The 21,023-nt window shown below is 37.0% G+C and overlaps 1 protein-coding gene across 14 annotated transcripts in view; it reads right to left on the bottom strand.

Annotated features, from left to right (window-relative positions):
* Positions 1-21,023, bottom strand: part of CLASP2 (cytoplasmic linker associated protein 2) — a 178,485-nt gene that overhangs the window by 23,429 nt on the left and 134,033 nt on the right. For 5 of the 14 annotated variants that reach the window (XM_032648264.1, XM_032648262.1, XM_032648265.1 and 2 more), the window contains 3 exons: positions 12,069-12,232; positions 11,170-11,248; positions 6,678-6,821 (listed from right to left, as the gene is read on the bottom strand). In XM_032648264.1, the coding sequence (XP_032504155.1) occupies positions 6,678-6,821; positions 11,170-11,248; positions 12,069-12,232 (387 nt within the window). Of the gene's footprint in view, positions 1-6,677; positions 6,822-10,986; positions 11,038-11,169; positions 11,249-12,068; positions 12,233-17,150; positions 17,154-21,023 lie in introns of all 14 variants that reach the window. The other 9 variants (XM_032648259.1, XM_032648256.1, XM_032648258.1 and 6 more) reach the window with 3 other exon arrangements.

Below are 21,023 nucleotides of genomic sequence, written 5' to 3'. Positions count from 1 at the left end.
TATTACATACTGCTGAAGAAAAAAATTATTAAACACCGGTAACATAAGCTCATTTTGTTAAAAACAACAACAAAGTATACACTGTGTGGGTGTGTACTCTAACATGTTAATAGTGTTTAAATAAAGCTATTTGCATTTTGAAACAAAACTTTATGATCTTGTGTCTTTTTGGAACCTAAACAGTGAAAGGATCTCAAGTTAATTTGAGCAAATGAATTAATAATTGTTAAGGTATATTTTATTCCACCTAGATTGTATTTTGGTGTATGAGATGCAGCTTTATTTTCTCTCTAGAGACAGACAATCGAACTGTTCCCAAACCAATGAGTGTATCCTTTCCTCATGACTCAAAGTGACACCCTTATCATGAACTAATCTTCTATATAAACCTGTTTCTCTGGACCCTCCTTTATATTTCATTGATCTTTGTCTATTTCTGAATCAAATAATACAGGTTTAAATTGCATGATTTAAAATGCAATAGCTTTATTTATTTTTTACTTTAATTTTTAAATTTATTTTTGGCTGCATTGGGTCTTCATTGCTGTGTGCACGCTTTCTCTAGTTGCGGTGAGCAGGGGCTACTCTTCCTTGTGATGCAAAGGCCTCTCATTCTGGTGGCTTCTCTTGTTGTGGAGCACGAGCTCTAGGCACATGGGCTCAGTAGTTGCGGCACACAGGCCCTAGAGCGTGCGGGCTTCAGTAGTTGCGGCGTGTGGTCTCAGTAGTTGTGGCTCACAGGTTCTAGAGCGCAGCTCAGTAGTTGTGGCACACGGGCTTAGTTGCTCTGTGGCATGTGGGATCTTTCTGGACCTGGGATCGAACCCATGTCCCCTGCATTGGCAGGTGGATTCTTAACCACTGCACCACCAGGGAAGTCCATGCAATAGCTTTAGTATATTTTGATGAAGTCCTTTATTTCTGTTAGTTTAATGTCACATTTATTTTACTAGCTACATTTTACATTTATTTAAAAATAATTTTCCAGTCTTTAAATAAAAGTAACACATACTCATGGATTAAAAAAACAAAAACAAAAAACCTTTAGAAAAGGTTTTATAGTTCTCAATCCCCTGTTCAGCTCTCCAGAGAGTTCTTTGTAGTGCTTGTTTTTACTGATTGTTAGGTATACATGGGCTTAAATAATTATTTCTTGATTTATCAGTTAGGAACATTTTCTGGTGATTTCCTACTACATTAGATGAAAACTTAGGTTCCGTTCAATATCAGCCCTACCTCTCCTACCCTCTTCTCCCTTACACAACATAGCTAGTCCATTTTGTCACATTAGTCAAAATAATGTTTAAAAACATTAATCAGATCGTATCATTCCCTTACTTAAAACATGTCAATCAATGGTTTCTACAGTCCCATCAGTATTCTTCGTCTTGAAATATCCCCAATTCTTAATTTTGGTGAAATCCAACTGATCTATTTTTTCCTTTTGTTGTTTGTGCTTTTGGTTAGAATCCACTGCCAAATCCAAGGTCATGAAGATTTATCCCTCTTTTTTTTTTTTTTTTTTTTGCCGTATGCAGGCCTCTCACTGTTGTGGCCTCTCCCATTGCGGAGCACAGGCTCCGGACACGCAGGCTCAGCGGCCATGGCTCACGGGCCCAGCCGCTCTGCGTCACGTGGGATCTTCCCAGACCCGGGCACGAACCCGCGTCCCCTGCATCGGCCGGCAGACTCTCAACCACTGCACCACCAGGGAAACCCTATCCCTCTTTTCTTTTAAGTTTTCTAGGTTTAGCTTTTACATTTAAGTCTTTGATCATTTTGTATTAATTTTTGTATATGGTATGAGGTAAGGGTTCAACTTCATTCTTTTGTATGTGGCTATTTAGTTGTCCCAGCACAATTTGTTGAAAAGACTATGATTTCCTTATTGAATGGTCTTCGCACCCTTGTCGGAAATCAGTTGCCCATAAACACAGGTTTTTTTCTGGACTCTCAATTCTATTCCACTGGTCTTTATGTCTAGCCTTATGTCAGTACCACACTGTCTTGATTACTATTACTTTGTATTAGGTTTTGAAATCTGGAAGTGTAAAGTCCTCCTACTTTGTTTTTTTTTTTCAAGGCTCTTCTGGCTATTAGGGGTCCCTTGGAATTCCATTATGAATTTTGGAATCAGCTTGTCAATTTCTGCAAAGCTGGCTGGGAATATGGTAAGGATTACACTGAATTTTTAGATCACTTTGGGAAGTATTGCCATCTTAAGAATATTAAGTATTCTGATCCAAGATCCAATGGAAAATGATTTTCCATTTACCTAAATCTTCTTTAATTTCTTTCAATATTATTTCATAGTTTCTACTATAAATTTTGCACTTCCTTTTAAAAATTTATCCCTATTTTAATCTTTTAAATGCTACTGTAAATGGAATTGTTTTCTTAATTTCATTTTTGGATTGCTCATTTCAAGTGTTTAGAAATACAATTGATTTTCATATATTGATTTTGTATCCTGCAACCCTGCTGAATGTGTTTATTAGTTCTAATGTTTTTTTAGTGATTCTGAAGGATTTTCTATATATAAAATTGTATCATTTGCAAACAGAAATAGTTTTACTATTCTTCCTTTCTCTCTTTCTTTTTTTTCTTTTTTCTGGCCTAACTATCCTGGCTAGAAACCAGTGAACCCTGCTACAATGTTTTACAGAAATGGTGAGAGAAGACATCCATTTCTTGTTCCTGACTTTATGGAGAAAGCATCCAATCTTTCCCATTAAGTAGCTGTGGATATTAGTAATAGCTGTAGAGGTGCCCTGTATTGGGTTGAAGAAGTTCCCTTCCCTTGATAGTTTGTTTAGTTTATGATTTTTTGTTTTTGTTTTAATCACGAAAGATGTTAGATCTTGCAAGATGCCTTTTCTGTTGAGATAATCATGTGGTTTTTGTCTTTTTACTATTGATGTGGAGCACTACAATAGACTTTCAGATGTCAACCTTACATTCCTGGGATAAATTACACGTGGTCTTGGTGTATAATTCTCTTTTTATATGTTGCAGAATTTGGCTTGCCAGGATTAAAAGGTCCATATTTGTAAGAGACATTGATCTGTAGTTTTCTTTTTGTGTGTGATGTCTTTGGGTTTGTTATCAAGATAAAACTGTCCTCACAGAATGAGTTGGAAAGTGTTCCTTCCTCTCCTGTTTTTTAAGGAAGAGTTTGTGAAGAACTGATATTAATGCTTGGTAGAACTCACCAGTTAAACCATCTGAGCCTGGGCTTCTCTCTGTCGGTGGCTTTTTAATTACTAAATCAAACTCTTTACTTGTTCTATTGACTTCTTGAGTCAATTTTGGTAGTTTGTGTCTTTCTAGAGATTTGTCCATTTCATCTAAGTTAACTACTTATTGGCATACAATATTGTAACATTCCTTTATAATCCTTATTATTTCTGTAAGGTTAATAATAATATTCCCTCTTTCATTTCTAATTCTAGTAATTTGAGTCTTCTCTTTTTTTCTGTCAATCTAGCTAAAAGTTCATCAATACTGTTGATCTTTCCAAAAAACACAACTTTTGGTTTCACTAATTTTCTCTATTGTTTTTCTATTCTCTATTTTATTAATTCCTGCTTAATCTTTATGTGTTTTGTCTTGTTTGGCTTGGTTTTAAAAACTGAAGTACAGCTGCTGTACAATATTATACGTTATAGGTGTACAATATAGTGATTCACAATTTTTAAAGGTTATACTTCATTTATACTTATTATAAAATATTGGCTATATTCTCCATTGTACAATATATCTTTGTGACTGATTTCATACCTAATAGTTGGTACCTCATAATTCCCCACTCCCATATTGCCCCTCTCCTGCTGGTAACCACTAGTTTGTTCTCTGTATCTGTGAATATGCTTCTTTTTTGTTATATTCACTAGTTTGTTGTATTTTTTAGATTCCCCATGTAAGTGATATCATACAGTATTTGTCTTTCTCTGTCTGACTTATTTCACTTAGTATAATGCCCTCCAAGTCCATCCATGCTGCTGCAAATGGCAAAATCCCATTCATTTTTATGGCAGAGTAGTATTCCATGGCATATATATACATCACATCTTCTTTATCCATTCACCTGTTTTTTTTTTTTTTAAGATTATTATTTTTTTTGATGTGGACCATTTTTTTTTTTTTTGATGTGGACCATTTTTAAAGTCTTTATTGAGTTTGTTACAATATTGTTTCTGTTTTATGTCTTGGTTTTTTGGCCCTGAGCCATGTGAAATCTTAGCTCCCTGAGCAGGGATCAAACCCACACCCCCTACATTGGAAGGCGAAGTCCTAACCACTGGACTGCCAGGGAAGTCCCTTCATTCATCTGCCGATGGACACTTAGGTTGCTTCCATCCATATCCTGGCAATTGTAAAAAATGCTGCTATAAACATTAGGGTGCATGTATCTTTTCAAATTATTTCAAACATTTCAAATAATGTTTTTTTTTTAATTAATTAATTAATTTATTTTTGGCTGCATTGGGTCTTCGTTGCTGTGCGTGGGCTTTTCTCTAGTTGTGGTGAGCAGGAGCTACTCTTTGTTGCGGTGCAAAGGCTTCTCACTGCGGTGGCTTCTCTTGTTGCAGAGCACGGGCTCTAGGCCCACGGGCTCAGTAGTTGTGGCTCGTGGGCTCCAGAGCACAGGCTCAGTAGTTGTGGCACAGAGGCTTAGTTGCTCCACGGCATGTGGGATCTTCCTGGACCAGGTCTCAAACCGGTGTCCCCTGCGTTGGTAGGCAGATGCTTAACCACTGTGCCACCAGGGAAGTCCCTATTCTTAGTTTTTTGAGAAACCTCCATAGTGTTTTCCACAGTGGCTGCACCAATTTACATTCCCAAAAACAGTGTATAAGAAGATTCCCTTTTTTCCACATCCTCGTCAACATTTGTTATCTGTGTTCTTTTCAATAATAGCCATTCTGACCGGTATGAGGTGATATATCACTGTGGTTTTGATTTGCATTTCCCTGATGATTAGCGATGTTGAGCATCTTTTCCTGTGCCTGATGGCCATCTGCATTTCCTCTTTGGAAAAATGTCTATTCAGTTCTTCTGCGTATTTTTCAATTGGGTTGCTTTTTTTTTTTTTTTGCGGTACACGGGCCTTTCATTGCTGTGGCCTCTCCTGTTGCAGAGCACAGGCTCCGGAGGCGCAGGCTCAGCGGCCATGGCTCACGGGCCTAGCCACTCCACGGGATGTGGGATCTTCCCGGACCGAGGCACGAACCCGTGTCCCCTGCATCGGCAGGCGGGCTCTCAACCACTGCGCCACCAGGGAAGCCCCTGGGTTGCTCATTTTTTTGATGTTGAGTTGTATGAGTTGTTTATAAATGTTGGATATTTATCCCTTATTGGTCATATTATTTGCAAATATTTTCTTCCATTCAATAGGTTGTCTTTTTGTTTTGTTTATGGTTTCCTTTGCTCTGCAAAAGCTTTTAAGTTTAATTAGGTTTCATTTGTTTATTTTTATTTCCTTTGCTTTAGGAGATGGATCCAAAAAAGTATTGCTGTGATTTATGTCAGAAAGTGTTCTGCCTATGTTTTCCTCTAGGATTTTTACAGTCTTACATTTAGGTCTTTAATCCATTTTGAGTTTATTTTTATATATGGTGATAGAGAATATTCTAATTTCATGCTTTTACAGGTAGCTGTCCAGTTTTCCCAGCACTAGTTACTGAACAGATTATCTTTTCTCCATTGTATATTCCTGGCTACTTTATCATAGGTTAATTGACCACGTGTGCATGGGTTTTATTTCTGGGCTCTCTATTCTGTTCCATTGATCTATGTGTCTGTTTTTGTGCCAGTACCATACTGTTTTGATTATTCTGGCTTTGTCAACAGAGCTAGATACAGAATGCAAGAAACGAATGATTAGGGTTGAAGAGAAGTCTCAGGAAGAAGGTGAAGAGAACAGAGGAGGGTCTAGAAAGGAACTCCCCAGAAAATAAATAACCTATGTTTTTGAGCATATGGAAAATCTTAGCCATGAGCATATGACAGAGATGTTGAACCTAACAACAAGTACTTAAAAAACATGTGGGGGAAAAAAAAAGGAAAATGAAAAGGTAAATTATTAACACCAGGACAAATAAAGCTTCTGTAAGGAAGGAGGCTGTAATAAACCACTTGGCGTAGGGGTGAATACTTCCACAGTCAAAATTAAATCTTTTCTATTGAGTACCAACAATTGATTCATAAGTATTTTGAAGGTTATGGGGAAAGACACAGGAAAGGATAGGGGAAAGTTAAGTCTTAATTTACAAAGGTAGACAGACATATATAATGACTAAATTTATCAATGGATCAATAAATAATGCCTAAAATTAATAAATCAAGAAACAGTGCAAGCTCTTATTTGAAATATATAGGTAACTGTGAGGGGAAAGATTTGAAATATTTTGAATGGCTATAAGATTAGAGGTTGGGAGGACTGTTTCAAAGACAGTTATCTTTAATTCTAAGTTTGAAAATTATACTCATATTAATTGGATAAAATTTAAAATAAAATTTAAAAGAGAAGATTTTTTTTAAAAAGGTCTTTATATCACCAGGTAAATAACTCTATGCTAACTGGTAACATCCTGAAAATATTAGCTTCCTTCACTGGCAATCCAAAATGACTGACTTGCTTTTCTTTATCTTCTAAATCTTAAATTAAAACATACCTTCCGAACATCAGAACTTTTGGGTTCTGTTGTCCAAGTGATGACCCGAGACACTGCCAGGCGAGTTTCACTGGAATTTATAAAATCTCCTGGATCCATCTGTTTGGCCAGAGTTTCTATGTATTTAAGGATAGCAACCTTCACCTGCAGAGGGATGCACAATGAGAGAGGACAATCAGCTGGTCATTGAGGGGCAATGAGAACACTTCAGAAATAATTAGGTGACTTTTTTTTTTTTTGGCTGTGCTGTGTGGCATATGGGATCTTAGTTCCTCCACGGGGGATCAAACCCATGCCCCCTGCAGTGAAAGCGCAGAGTCTTAACCACTCGATGGCCAGTGAAGTCCCTAGGTGATTATTTTTTTGACAAATACAAAATGAATAAGCATCAACAACAAAAGAGAAGTTATACAATCACCTACCTACCAGAGGTACAAGTATATGAAAATGTGGATTTTTTTCACACACAGCAGAACTTATAAGTTTCATTCCCCGTGTTTGAACTGCTAAAGACTCTCTTGATAAGATCAGACACTTCTCCTTGAGTCTGCCTTCAGAGATTACAGCTGACTCTTGTCTAGATTTCCCTAGGAACCAGTCTTTATAAATTGAAGTACAATTTGCCTCTTGGGGAAATCAAAGAATTTTGGAAATAAGGTATTATAAATCAACTGGGTAATCAAGGTGGGCAATACATGTTTTTGGCAAACACACAGTAAGACTCACACAATGAGATCAGGTTCCTTAATAGGTCCATCAACTGCTAGAACTACGTCTCAAAATAAATGTGACAAAAAAGTTTTACACAAGTATCACTGGAGAAGAGGCAATACTTATCTGTATAAAAGAACTATCATATATGAGTTTAAAAAGTCTTATTATTCTCCCAGGAATTCCTGATGCATGGGTGGCATGGTGGGTAGGTGTGTGGTAGGATGCAGGCTTCAAAGTAAGCAGGAGGTGGGGCAAAGCACACATGCTTCTCTCTTAGATGTAGCCTTCTTTATCCTTAGAGTAAGCCATTGTTAAATAATTTCCCCTTTCTCAGGTATGTTTGGGTAGAAAAAAAGTTTGAGAACCACTGTTTTTAAAGTCACATCTAACATTCTAGGATTTCTAAGTAATGGTTCTCTAAGACTTTACCAGTGCCCTTTAGAAATGGCACCTGGCACAGTGCACAGTCCTTGTATACAGCAGATTCTAAACACATTAAATGCTGATTTGCTGACTTAGAAAAAGGAAGGTTTAAATATATTAAGATAGTGACTTTGAAAAAATATTGTCAAAGATTAAGGTAATCAGGTTTTCTATACTCCTTCCCTTATTATTGATCTTAAGATGTCATTTTTCTCACTCAATCCAAATAAGGTCTCTGGGAAGTACTAAGCCAAGTTAATATATAGGAAGTAATATGTTAAAGTTCTGACTCTTGTACATTTTCCCCCTTCTGCTTCCAGTTTAAAAAAAAAGACAGAATGCATCAACTTACATTCTTCATTTCATGATAAATGAATTTTAAGAAGAAGTAACTATAACTTTAAGAAATGTACTGAAAAAAACAAGAATTAACCTATCAGCCATCATGAGTAAATTGTACAGGGGAGAGGGAAAGAGATTTATGGTTACTTTTGCAGTAGCAGGCCCAACTAAATTATGGCAGCACATAACATTCTGGATTCTTGAAGCCACGTGACCTTTTTTCAGTGTGACTGGCTGAAAGGTGACTATAGTAAATCAAAGAATGAACATCAATGTATTTTGTTTTTTTGAATATATTTATTTGCACTATGTGAGATTCAGTTAGTTCCGTGTCTTGACAATTTATAGAGAGGTATGTAAAGTTTTTAAAGGGTTTCACAGAATAGGTGTGTTTACTATACCAAAGGCAAAATAACCATGATACACATATAATCATTTGAAAATTTACATTTTGGTAGAATATTTCACAAGGTTCTATACATGGTCTGTACTCTGCATAACATAAACATGCATTCTTCTTCAGAGAGGAAAAACAATCTAGTCGCTAAGGTGCGTGTAATTCTAAACCTGTTTATGAAACTCAGAAAAAAAAGTCAACAAAATTCCATTTATTTTAAAAAATATTACTCAAATAAAATCACTGTATGCGATTTCCCCCTATTTTATTGCTTCCTTTCTGACATTTACCCACATGATACTCTATGAGACGTAAAATTTTATCTGAAAGATCCAGCACTTCTTCAATAAAGAATTTTTATGCATCTCATACTCAAGTTATTCGTGTTTTTCTACAACCTGTTAAGTTTTTAATTCTTAATCCTGTCACCCATCTGAAAGTTACTTTTATTTTCAGCATAAGGTGTAGCTCTAATAGAACGTCTCCTTGCTGTCTTAAAACATCAATTTATGAGTTGAAGAGTGATCTTCCCCTACAGCTTTACGTGTGTGTGCATATGTGTGTATATATAATATATAAAAGCCAAGTACATACTATGTTCATATTATATATTATGGTTTATATATAATACACATATATTATACATAGACTGTTTCTCTAAAAGCCCTATACACAAAAGCCATATATACATATATGCATACAGGTATACATGGCTTTTAGAGAAACAGTCTAGGTATATGTATTATATATATGTATATGTATATAGGGCTTTTAGAGAAACAGTCTGTGATTCTAGTCTCCAGTATGACTTTTTTTTTTTAATAAATTTATTTATTGTTTTTATTTTTGGCCACGTTGGGTCTTCATTTCTGTGCACGGGCTTTCTCTAGTTGTGTTGAGTGGGGGCTACTCTTCATTGTGGTGCACGGGCTTCTCATTGCGGTGGTTTCTCTTGTTGTGGAGCATGGGCTCTAGGAGCACGGGCTTCAGTAGTTGTGGCTTGTGGGCTCAGTAGTTGTGGCTCGCGGGCTCTAGAGCGCAGGATCAGTAGTTGTGGTGCATGGGCTTACTTGCTCCGCGGCACGTGGGATCTTCCCGGACTAGGGCTCGAACCCATGTCCCCTGCATTGGCAGGCGGATTCTTAACCACTGCGCCACCAGGGAAGCCCCAATAGTATGATGTTTTAATTAAATGCTTTCCACTGTCTTTCTCTTCAGGCCTTCAGCAACTTTATTCTCTCCTTCAACTCACCTATCACCCTTATTTCTTAAGCTAATGGTTTAGACCTCCATCTCTACTGGGCCATGAAACATGTTTTCAATAGCACTTGAATACCTACCACCAGTACCTAAATCATAACTCTTATCACAGTTTACAGTTTATCATGTATTATAAACAATAATGATAGGAAATTGTAAATTTTATATTCCTATGAATGCCTAGCACAATGGCTTGGACAAAAAAATAAGTTTAAACAGTATTTATCAATAATATCAAGTAAATTATTCTCTTTCTGCAGGTCAATTTTTAAAATCAAAACAGATGGATCCTTTTTCACAAAGCAGCTCTGAGAAAATAACATTATGTTGAGTATAAGTCAACCCTGGTAAGAAACATAATTGTGATTTTAAGGTAAAATCATATTCAGAAACTTAAAGGAAAATCAATCCAAGGCAATAATGCATATAGAAACATACTCCGTGCAGAATAGAGCAGAAAATACAAGGCTTATAAATGCTCATATGCTTGTTATTTCCCTGACTTTAACCTCTTTTTAATTTAAGAAAACTCACTAAGAAACATCTTTAGTAAAGAATTCAGGGCAGATCTTTTATATTATCTTTTCTTTTATGTTAAATAATTATTTTTAATCAAAAATTGGAATCTACCTAGTTTTCACTTAAATTAACTAGAAAATGTGTGCTAATAACAATGGAGGAAGTTAATCCTGAATCTAAATTTTGTGCACACATTAGAAAATCACATTGCAAAAAGAAAAAACCATTACTGTTTCAGTTAAGAACTGGAGAATAGCACTGACATCAAACTTAAAAAGTTCTGTTTACTGAAATACATAGGCAAAACTGACATTCTGCCCAGAATAACTCTTCAAATGCCTAACTTAAAAAAAAAAAAGGATTGGGAAATCACAAACATAAAATTAGATAAGATTTTATAGAGCGAGTTTGCATAACAGCTTAGGGTTAGCGGCCATACTTGTGTTGCCTTCTAAACATGTATCCCCAGTAAGCTTCTCCAAAAGATAATCTGGTATCGAATAACATTTGAAATCAAATCCATGCATGCTTTATAGGCTTATAAAGGTTAGTAGTTGAATATATAGATGCATACAAACATTATCTGAAACACTGCAGTTTGTAAAGAGAGTTAAGAAAAGAAATAATGCAGATTAAAACAAAACCAAAAAAAACCTTGGAACTCCAAAAAGAGTGAAGCTGGTCCCGAAGTGCTGGCTTGACTGTCTGAAAGTTTATAAAAACAAAATCCACTGATTGAACAGCTTCTTGTGTGACAGAAATACAAATATTAGCATAACTTTATGAATAAAATACTTCAGTTCCTTAAAATGTCATCAAAAGACCTCAAATTTTTACCTTCAAGCTTGGTGTCTGGGTCTGATCAACTGTAAATCTCATTAGAATATTGAACTGAAGATCATTTGGAAAAGATTCTCTGAAATAAGGAAAGAACAAAGCAAAATAAAATAAAGTCAGCAAGTAAGCATTTAGCAAAATTAACAGAAGATTATGTTTAATACCAAACAAAACACAATGTCATTCAGAAAGCATGCATGAAGTAGCACCTGTATGTGGTATATAGTCTATGTGGTAAAGCATACGATAAAAGCTACTCCCAGAAGAATCTGAACGTCTGAATTTATACCCTGTAAGTATAAATTTAACCCCCTGTAGGGGGTTAAAAAGCAACACTATAGCAAAGAATGATCTCTTGCCTCATTTATAGATTTAATCAGAAAAATGTATTCAGTAAAAAGTTCAACATTATCAGAGAAGTTTCCATACCTAGTATCTGAATTCTAAACTCACCTCAACTTAGTAAATGGATATTTGAAATAAGTCACTTCAACAATCTACACAAGAAAGTAGAAATATATCATTGGTTCAAAATCTTCTGAAAAAAGAATGCATAATAAAACATTCTTTTTAAACTTAGAAAATATTTTTATCTTTACACTACACTGAATAAAATCTTCAACTCTACTTTGCAGTTACATCTTAATTAAAATAAAACACTACCTTGAATTACTCAACCAATGTTAATAAAATTTTTTAATAGATTAAATGCAGTGTTTGAACTAAGGATCAACGTTGCATTAAATATACCATGTAAATGGGCAACATCAATAATTTTCAAATGGAACTCATGCAATCTACATAGTTTGAAAAGACTCAGAAATCTGAACTTTTAACAAAGAAATGAAATATTCTTGATTACTACCAGGTAAACTTGACATACATGAAGAAAATCTTACCTTGTAACATCGAGGGCTTTCTGAACTTTTGCTTGAACAGACCCAAGCAAATCAGCACCCATTTTTTTTAGTAGTTGGGTCAGCAGTACAAACAACCAATCTTGAAGATCATCTTTGTGGACTTGTATGAAGTCCACTAAAGTCTCCAAAAACATGCTGAACACCTACAGTGGATAAATGGGGGAGGGAGGAGAAAAAGGAGGAAATATTGACCTCTATGATCAATTCAAAACTGAAATAGAAAGGAATACAGGAATCAGAGGCACAGCGATTGGCAGCCAAGCGGAAAAACAATCTCTCTTGCTTTTCATTGGACTCTGTGATACAAGAGTACATCTGAACTGTTATCCAACTTCTGCTGAAGTTCGACAATTAGCTATTCCATGCAGCATCACTTGGTAAAGAAACTTTGGCTATAATGGCTGGCACACCTAAGGTCGTCAATGATGCCACAGCTTAAACTGCAATCTATTTTATCTGAAATTTAGGGCAAGGAACTACCTATGGTCTCATCAGCCCCCAGCTCTGTGGAAGAGTGGCAGTGAGTTAATCAGAGGTTGACTATGCCGACAGCTACCGTAACACATAAGATGATTTTGATATAACGTGCTAATTGGAGACTTCTTAGTTCTCAAAATGTCAGTGGTCACAAAATTTTTTGGTATAAGACATATTATTTATTAAAACTGCCCCAAAAGTAATTTTAAATGACCTGGGATAACTATAACTGTACCTAAAATAAATAAAATCAGGATACAAATCTACATTTACATTTTAATGATTTCTAAAAAGTCCTAGATGGCATGCTATTAGTCTCCATTTCTATTGACGGGTTTTATACTGTTTCCAATATTAATCTATAAGTTTGAAACTTTTTGGAAGATTCAGGAAAAATTTAAGGGAAGGGAAGCTAAAATTCATAAGTGCTTTATCTCATTAAAAATACTTATGGGGGGGGCTTCCCTGGTGGCGCAGTGGTTGAGAGTCCGCCTGCTGATGCAGGGGACACAGGTTTGTGCCCCGGTCCAGGAGGATCCCACATGCCGTGGAGTGGCTGGGCCTGTGAGCCATGGCCGCTGAGCCTGCGTGTCCGGAGCCTGTGCTCCGCAACGGGAAAGGCCACAACAGTGAGAGGCCCGCGTACCACAAGAAACAAAAAACAAAAACTTATGGGGACTTCCCTGGTGGTCCAGTGGTTAAGACTCCACGCTTCTACTGCAGGGGGCAGGGGTTCGATCCCTGGTCGGGGAACTAAGATCCCACATGCCGTGCGGCACAGCCAAAAAATTAAATAAAACAAAACAAAACTAAGGAAAAGTGACAAACGGTAAGGTTATATCTCCTCAATAAATTCAATAACATACAAGAAAATTTATTTCTAGGTAAAGAGGGAAAAGCTCTTAAGACAATGTCAGCCATGTTGTATTATATGAGATAATTTATAATCACAATGGATTATAAAAACTATGGTTTCAAAAGTTAAGCTCAAAGTAACTACACTAATTTGAAAATTAAAGAGTTTTGTTCTCAATATATATTTTATTTCTTGAATTTCCTTTATATAGTTATACATGAACTCCTTTCTTTTCTTATGTTAGAAATGAAGGATTTTTATCTGTCAGAATTATAACTAAGCTTTTCAACATTTGAATCTGAGTTAGAAAAAGTACACTTTAGCTACTTGCTCAAGATACTATCTGTAAAAGCAGAAACTATGACTACTTTGAATTTTCTGTTACCTCTGACCCCCAGGCAGTAAGTACCTGCTTCAACACTGTTCTTATTCACAATGCAGACCATTAACTCCGGTCCTAACCCCACCCACAACCCATGGCCCATAGCTTCACTGAAACTGTCTCTGGCTCCCTCCTCAGGGCTTGAACGCTGCTGAGGAACTTCACTAGACCTGCTCTGCGACAAGTCCATGTGTCTAATCTAGTACTCACTCTTATTGGTACCTGGCAAATCTGTCAATTGATGTCCTGGAGTCAGTCAGTACCTGCCTAGAAAGTCAAATGTTAAATATTCAGGAATATTGTGAGCTGGTTGGTGGCTTGAAATCAGCCATGTGGGAATATTTACACCTCAGAATTTATAACAAACATTACAAATCAGGGCTTCCTGCCCCCTCTCAAACATGGTTTACCAGTACAACACTCTAATTCTTTGGTTCACTTTCACTCTTATTGTTTCAACTCTTGCCTATTTTCCTGAAGAGTCCAACTTTAAGCTTTCTCTATGCCAAAATCCATTTTGAAAATCATAGACATTAGAATGCCCAAGTCAACCCTCCCATTTTATCTGGTTCTCAGGAAACTGAGAACTAGAAAATTAAGTGACTTCCCAAGGTTTCCACAGCTAATCAATGGCTAAGTCACTTGGTTTTTAGTTGTGTTCTATCCGCTCTGTTACTAGACAACTTACCTCATCTACTTTACTGTCATTCATAATAAAATTCTCCACTGACTTTTCCCTCACTTTGATTTCCTCTACAGCTATCCTTCTCATAATCGTTTCTCCAAGGAAGAGCCAATTTTATTCCTCTGTTAAGACTAATCTTGCTTTCTATATTCTTATTCTTTAAAGTATGGTCTCCTCTATCTTTACTCTTTTATTCTCAACCTAAATTCTTTGTTTACAGATGCAGAAGACACTGTCTCAAGAATTTCTCCTTCAATTTCCATCCTATTGCACCCAACAATTATCTTCTAATCGTGATATGTAATAGCTTTTTCATTAGCTTAGCATGCTTAGCCATTCTGTAGCTTGACACTGTTTTTCCTCTTATTATCTCCCTTCCTTCTTTCATTCTTTCTACCAGGCATTTTCCTTTTGCATCCTAAATAAGGAGAGATGTAAGAGCCAGTCTTCATCCTGATTCTCTTTTCACCGAAAGTATGACTTCCTTGACAGGGTCTCTCTATCCTAGCCTACTAGGCCCCAAAATAACCTCTAGAATAGCTCTCACTTTTGGCCTTCCTCAAATCTGTTGATCACAACATCATCATAGGCACCAATTCTTTCTGAGCTCAAGTCTGGATTTCTGCAACAGGCCAGAAAGTAAATATCCTAGGCTTTGCAGGCCATATAGTGTGTCACAACTACTCAGCTCTGTCATCGTAGCATGGCCATAGACATTATGCAAACAAGTGAGCACAGCTGTGTTCCAATAAAACTTTATTTACAAAACAGACGGCTGGCCAACTCATACTTCTTTCTTATTATCAGATTGAGACATCACTCTTTTGATAGAAACGAAATCCTTTCATGTCCCTTCACTGTCTACAGAATAATGTCTCCAAGGCTTAGATGAAGTTCTAACTCTCCAGACTCATGCTGGACCATTTGGCAACATAAACTCTTTGTCCCTGAACACGTCTCACACACACTCTGCATTTTCTACCACACTCCCTAATCCCCCTATTTACACAAAGTGCATGACTTCCTACAAAGCTTACCACTCAAGACCCAGCCAAAAAGCTTCTTGGACCTCTTTAGATAATAGCCACTGATCATCCCTACTTGGAACTTGTAGTGGGGCTAGCTTTATGGTGCTATTTCACATCTTCTGAATTTATATCATCTTCCCATCTGGAATATATAACATTTGAGAAAAAAAGACTATATATTTTTTAGTCTTGTTTCACCAATTAGAACGAAGCCTAAAGTTATCAGAGGCTGAGGACCAAATTAAAAAGTTGTTCAGGGCTTCCCTGGTGGCGCAGTGGCTGAGTCCGCCTGCCGATGCAGGGGACGCGGGTTCGTGCCCCGGTCCGGGAGGATCCCACATGCCGCGGAGCGGCTGGGCCCGTGAGCCATGGCCGCTGAGCCTGCATGTCCGGAGCCTGTGCTCTGCAACAGGAGAGGCCAAAACAGTGAGAGGCCCGCATACCGAAAAAAAAAAAAAAAAAGTTGTTCAATGAATGTGCAGGAAAAGTTCCTTAAAGAGTAAGAATTTAAAAAAAAAAAAAAAAAGAGTAAGAATTTTCTCATAAGTAAATAAACCTTACCCTGCAATTGGTAGCCAACCCTTTTTCTCAATGCAAGGGAAGATATGTAAGACATTCCTTTCATGGTAGCCAAGATTTTCTTTTTCTTTCCTATAGTCTGACATCTCCCACTTCTCTGGACTCAGGCTAGTCACGCCAGGGAGGCCCTTTCTTCTCATCCTGACATAATCCAAAGTTTATGTTCCTGTCAAGATCTGAATTGCTATTTTCTTAAAAAAGACTTCTCTGAGTCTCTAATCAAAAGTAGAAATTTCTTTTGATTAGATAAAATGTGAGTATAACTGAATAAAAATGTAGACATGTTATTTATGGTACTCTATATATAGAATTATACTATTTTTTTCAAAATACTTATATCTTATCAGTGGTACTTACTAAATGATAAATATATGCATATATATATATCCATCCAAAATATACATTGGAAATTTTGCATAAAATTTCTTACTTGACTGCCCTATCACAGAGAGTTCACTGTTAGATGTTGATATTCTCCCATTTCCTTATCTATGATTAAAGGAGAAAGAGGAAAGTGGACATATTAATATAGCACTAGGGCTAAAAATTTGATTTCAGAACAGAAAGCTGAGAATCACTGCTCCTTAAACAGCCCTGTTTGCTTTTGTGGAATGCCGTTAATAGACTATTAGAAAGCGCATATGTGGAGGTTGGAATTCAATTTAAAAAATTAATTGTGAAACTTGGGAATTACTTTTTTAATAATTCAATGAAACCTAAATAATTCAATGGAATCTATTTATAACTGTAGTTTATTGGAAAATTATAATATTTGAGCTATTACAATTGAGGCAGCCTTTTCTTAACCTCTTATATCTTAGGTGTGCCAGTCATCCAATACAGAACAGAAGAACATAATCAAATTAGATTAATTAGTAGATTAAAAAGCACATCTCCAAACAGAATGACAGTTTGCATAACTGCAAATAGCATTTCGTGGATTGCAAAGGGTCCAACACTGCATGAACTCTTTGGGAGAGAAAACAGAGAAAAAGGGTTAATTTCACAGTCATGCAGTAAAGTTAGGTTTCCAACAAATATTGAACCAACTTACTCTCTATTGAGAGTTCCAACACAGGGGACAGCATGCAAAAGGAAAAAAAGAAAAAAAAGAAAAACACACAAATTAGTCGCCATCAATGCCAAGTACCTGTACGGAATAAAAACACTTAGAAAATAAAAGTGACAAATGTTTTTCAAAGTTTTACGATAAACTCAAAATAGTTTTTAAAACAAGAGTTAAATGAATAGTATGGGATAAGAGTATGTGATTTTCCTATATTTCTCTCTCATCTTCTTGCCAAGGAAATTAAAAAACAAACAAACAAAAACTCCCTTCTTTTCCAGACCCTACTACTGTTGAGGCTCAACTTCTGGAAAAAATCTAAGACTAATAGACACCTGCCAAAATTTCTGTACAGTGCAAACATTTGCTTCTAAAGCACAGTATCTAGAATTTTTCTTTTATCTTTTTTTTTCCTCTTCAGAAGCAATGCATTCACAAGTTAAATTATTTCTGTGAAGGCTTGGAATAATTACTATTGTTTGGAGGTAAAAAGTAACTATACAACAACTTTTAATTTTCCCCAGGTAAGATGTATGTTTTGGCCTCCTGATCCTAAGACTGCAGACACTCTTCAAGAGACCAGATATGTCCTTCTAAGCAGGGCACTCAACTGTGTTGCATTTTAGTAGCCACTGATTGAATTCCTACCCCAGATGTTCAAGACTTCAAGAGGTAGGACTACACAGACCATAAAATGTGAAATCAAACCATGCACTTTAGTGAAGGTGGCTCTTCTCAAGTAGGTCCTTCAGAGTCAAATGTCAGAATCACAGGGGATAGCTTTTGGCATCTGACACTCCTTACATTTGAAGGAAAAAATGGGTCTAGAGCAATCAAAATAAAAATCTGCCCTGAATTCCTTAATTTTTCAAACTTATTTATTTTTTAAAAACTTATATAGTGCTTGGTGTGTTGTAAGGGCTTTACATATATTAACTCATTTAATCATCATCGCAATCTTATTAACTCTATTTTACAGATTAAGAAACCAAGGCACACACTGCTAATAAGTCATGGAGGCAGAATTTGAACCCAAGAAGTCTAGCTCCACTACCCATAGTTGTTATCACTGTGTTGCACTGCCTCTCTTAGAAAAATATTTAGAGGCTTTACAGAGTCATACACTGTGATTGTATGTGTAGTATCTGAAAGTTTAAAAAGTTTATTTATCAAGTTACGGACATAAAATAATTTCAGCTTGTAAACTATTTACCAACCACATTACTCCTGTCCCAGGAAAAAACCCAGCATCTATTTCAACTGTATTCAGAAGTTGAAATAGAAGCTCTTTTCTAGCCCTTCCTTTCTGGGATGTGTATTGGAGCTCACCTGATATTTCAGCTGGACTCAGATGCTTACTCTAACACATATAAGAGAAACATTCTGGGGGTTGGAGGTGATCCTAGATGAAAGGAGATGGGGCTGCTGCTCACACCCTGGTTCTCTAAGTAACCTGTTGGGGACAGCAGGTGGTCTCAATCATGTTGGGGAGAAGTAAGGACAGCTTCCAGTTAACATGGAAGCCAGCTACTATTCAGAAGCTGTTAACACAGCTTTAAGTTGACTTCAACTTAAAAGGACATGGGAGGGCTTCCCTGGTGGCGCAGTGGTTGAGAGTCTGCCTGCCGATGCAGGGGACACGGGTTCGTGCCCCGGTCTGGGAAGATCCCACATGCCGCGGAGCGGCTGGGCCCGTGAGCCATGGCCGCTGAGCCTGCGCATCTGGAGAGGCCACAACAGTGAGAGGCCCGTGTACTGCAAAAAAAAAAAAAAAAAAAGGACATGGGAAAACCCACCCAACAAACCTCATGGTATGAGGTGTCTCCTAAACACTACAGCCCATTCTGGGGTCAAGGCTTCAGATGACTTCTGCCCTGTGAGTTTCAGGATAGTTAAGGTTACAGATAAGTGATTCCAATTCAGAGTGGAGAGCTAACCCACACTTGAGGAAGAAAAGAGAAGTCTCTTTGACAGCACGTGGCACATTTGGGGAAATGAACATAGTTTCCAGGATTGAGAGTGAGAGTGAGAAGGGAATGACAAGCAAAAATGATAGGCTTTGTTTGAATATTTTCTTGAGGGTAATGAGTAGTCACTGAAGGGTTTTAAGTTAGTAGAGAAGATTTACCTTTTAGAAAGGTTATTCAAATATGCAGCGTGGAAGAGAATTTAGGGATAGGAGGTGGGGAGGAGGTGCAGCTGGCCAAAGATGATTGTGCCCTGAATTAGCAGTGAGAATGGAAATGTTTAGAAGGTTGAATCAATTAGGACTGAGTAAATTTCTAGAATAATGCCCAAATTCTTCACTTGAGCAATGAGAGGATAGTGGTTTCATCTAATGAGATAAAGCAATGCAGGAGGAAAAGTAGTTTTGAGGTTTAAGATGAGCAAAAGGCATGTAACTAAGTAAGTGCAGGAGAACAATGTGGGCTGGAAGTACCATATGAGAGTCATTAGGATAAAGTGGGTGACTTAAGCTTCAGATAAGGTACAGAAGTGAAAAAGGAGGGCCTAAGGCAATGCTCTAAGCAACAGCAACGTAAGTAAAACAAGCAGAGAGATAAGTATCTGAAAAGAGAGGGTGTCTACTGTGAGGAAGACTGGATCAGGCACAACAGAAAACACCCCTCTTCCACCTCTCCCACATCCCTTTCCTTAAAGTGTCAGAAAAGATACGCTGGATAAACTCACAACAAGGTTGAAAAATAAAAAGGGATGTCAAGCAGCAAACTGAAATTTATGAAAAATTCCTGGGGGCCAAGCAGATGAGACCATGTTAGCAAAAAACAGAGTACATGTTTATGTGGCTACCAACAGCTTCAAGGTAAGACCTCCAGCCATTTCCATAGAAGAAAAGGTAGAAAGAATGGGCTTATGTGCGGTTAACTTTGCCAGTTTGGAGACAGGAAATGGGAGTTTCTGCTGGATGGCTTCTATCTTCTTGGTAAGCTAAGAGGCCAGGACATATGCTTGGGGCATGAGATGGGTGGAGAGGTGAACAGGGATGGAGTTCTGAGGAAAGACTATATGACACAGTCTCTGTGGAGGACAGAAGAAAAAAACTAGAGGAAGAGGAAAGGCAGCACTGGGCTTTTAGACAAAAATCACAGATCAGAAATGGAGAATGGCACAATATACAGGAATAACAGGGCTGATTTCACCCAGCAGGGGCCAGTACATTGTTTCCCTTCAACAGTCTTAACTTTCAACCAGTGGCATGAGCATGAGCAGAGGTTCTTGAACATATTTCTATTTTAGTGTCAATGACCAGAGTTGCCTGTATAGAACAGGGGTCGGGAAACTATGGTCTCAGAGCTAAAAATGGTTTTACCTTAAAAAAAAATTTTTTTTTAATCAAAAGAAAAGGCTATTTCGTGACAAAATTTTATGAAAATAAAAATTTCAATGTTCATAAGTAAAGTTTTATGGCAACCCAGCCACGGCCATTTGTTTAGATATTGTCTATAGGTACCTTTGTGCTATAATGGCAGAGTTCAGTAGTTGTGACAGAGATCATTATGGCCCACAAAGCTACAAATATTTACTACCTGGCCCTTTATAGGGAAAAACAAACAAACAAAAAAGGCCAACACTTGATAGAGAACAAAATTTTACTTGGAAAGAAGAGAAAGCATCAAAAACAGCTGCTTGATCCAATGATTGGACTGTTAGTACTTTATAAAATTAAAAAGGGGGGGATATCTACTATTTTAGTAATATAAGGATATGATGCAAAAGCTCAAATCAAACCCTGATATTTTTAACTCAGCACAGTATGGTGATATATCCAGTTTATTCTTTTTTTTTTTTTTTTTTTTTGCGTTACGCGGGCCTCTCACTGCTGTGGCCTCTCCCGCTGCA

Source organism: Phocoena sinus, chromosome 11 (assembly GCF_008692025.1).
Source record: "Phocoena sinus isolate mPhoSin1 chromosome 11, mPhoSin1.pri, whole genome shotgun sequence".
Classification (NCBI taxonomy): Eukaryota; Metazoa; Chordata; class Mammalia; order Artiodactyla; family Phocoenidae; genus Phocoena; species Phocoena sinus.
The sequence above is the reverse complement of the archived record's forward strand: the minus strand, read 5'-3'. Positions and strand labels throughout refer to the sequence as shown.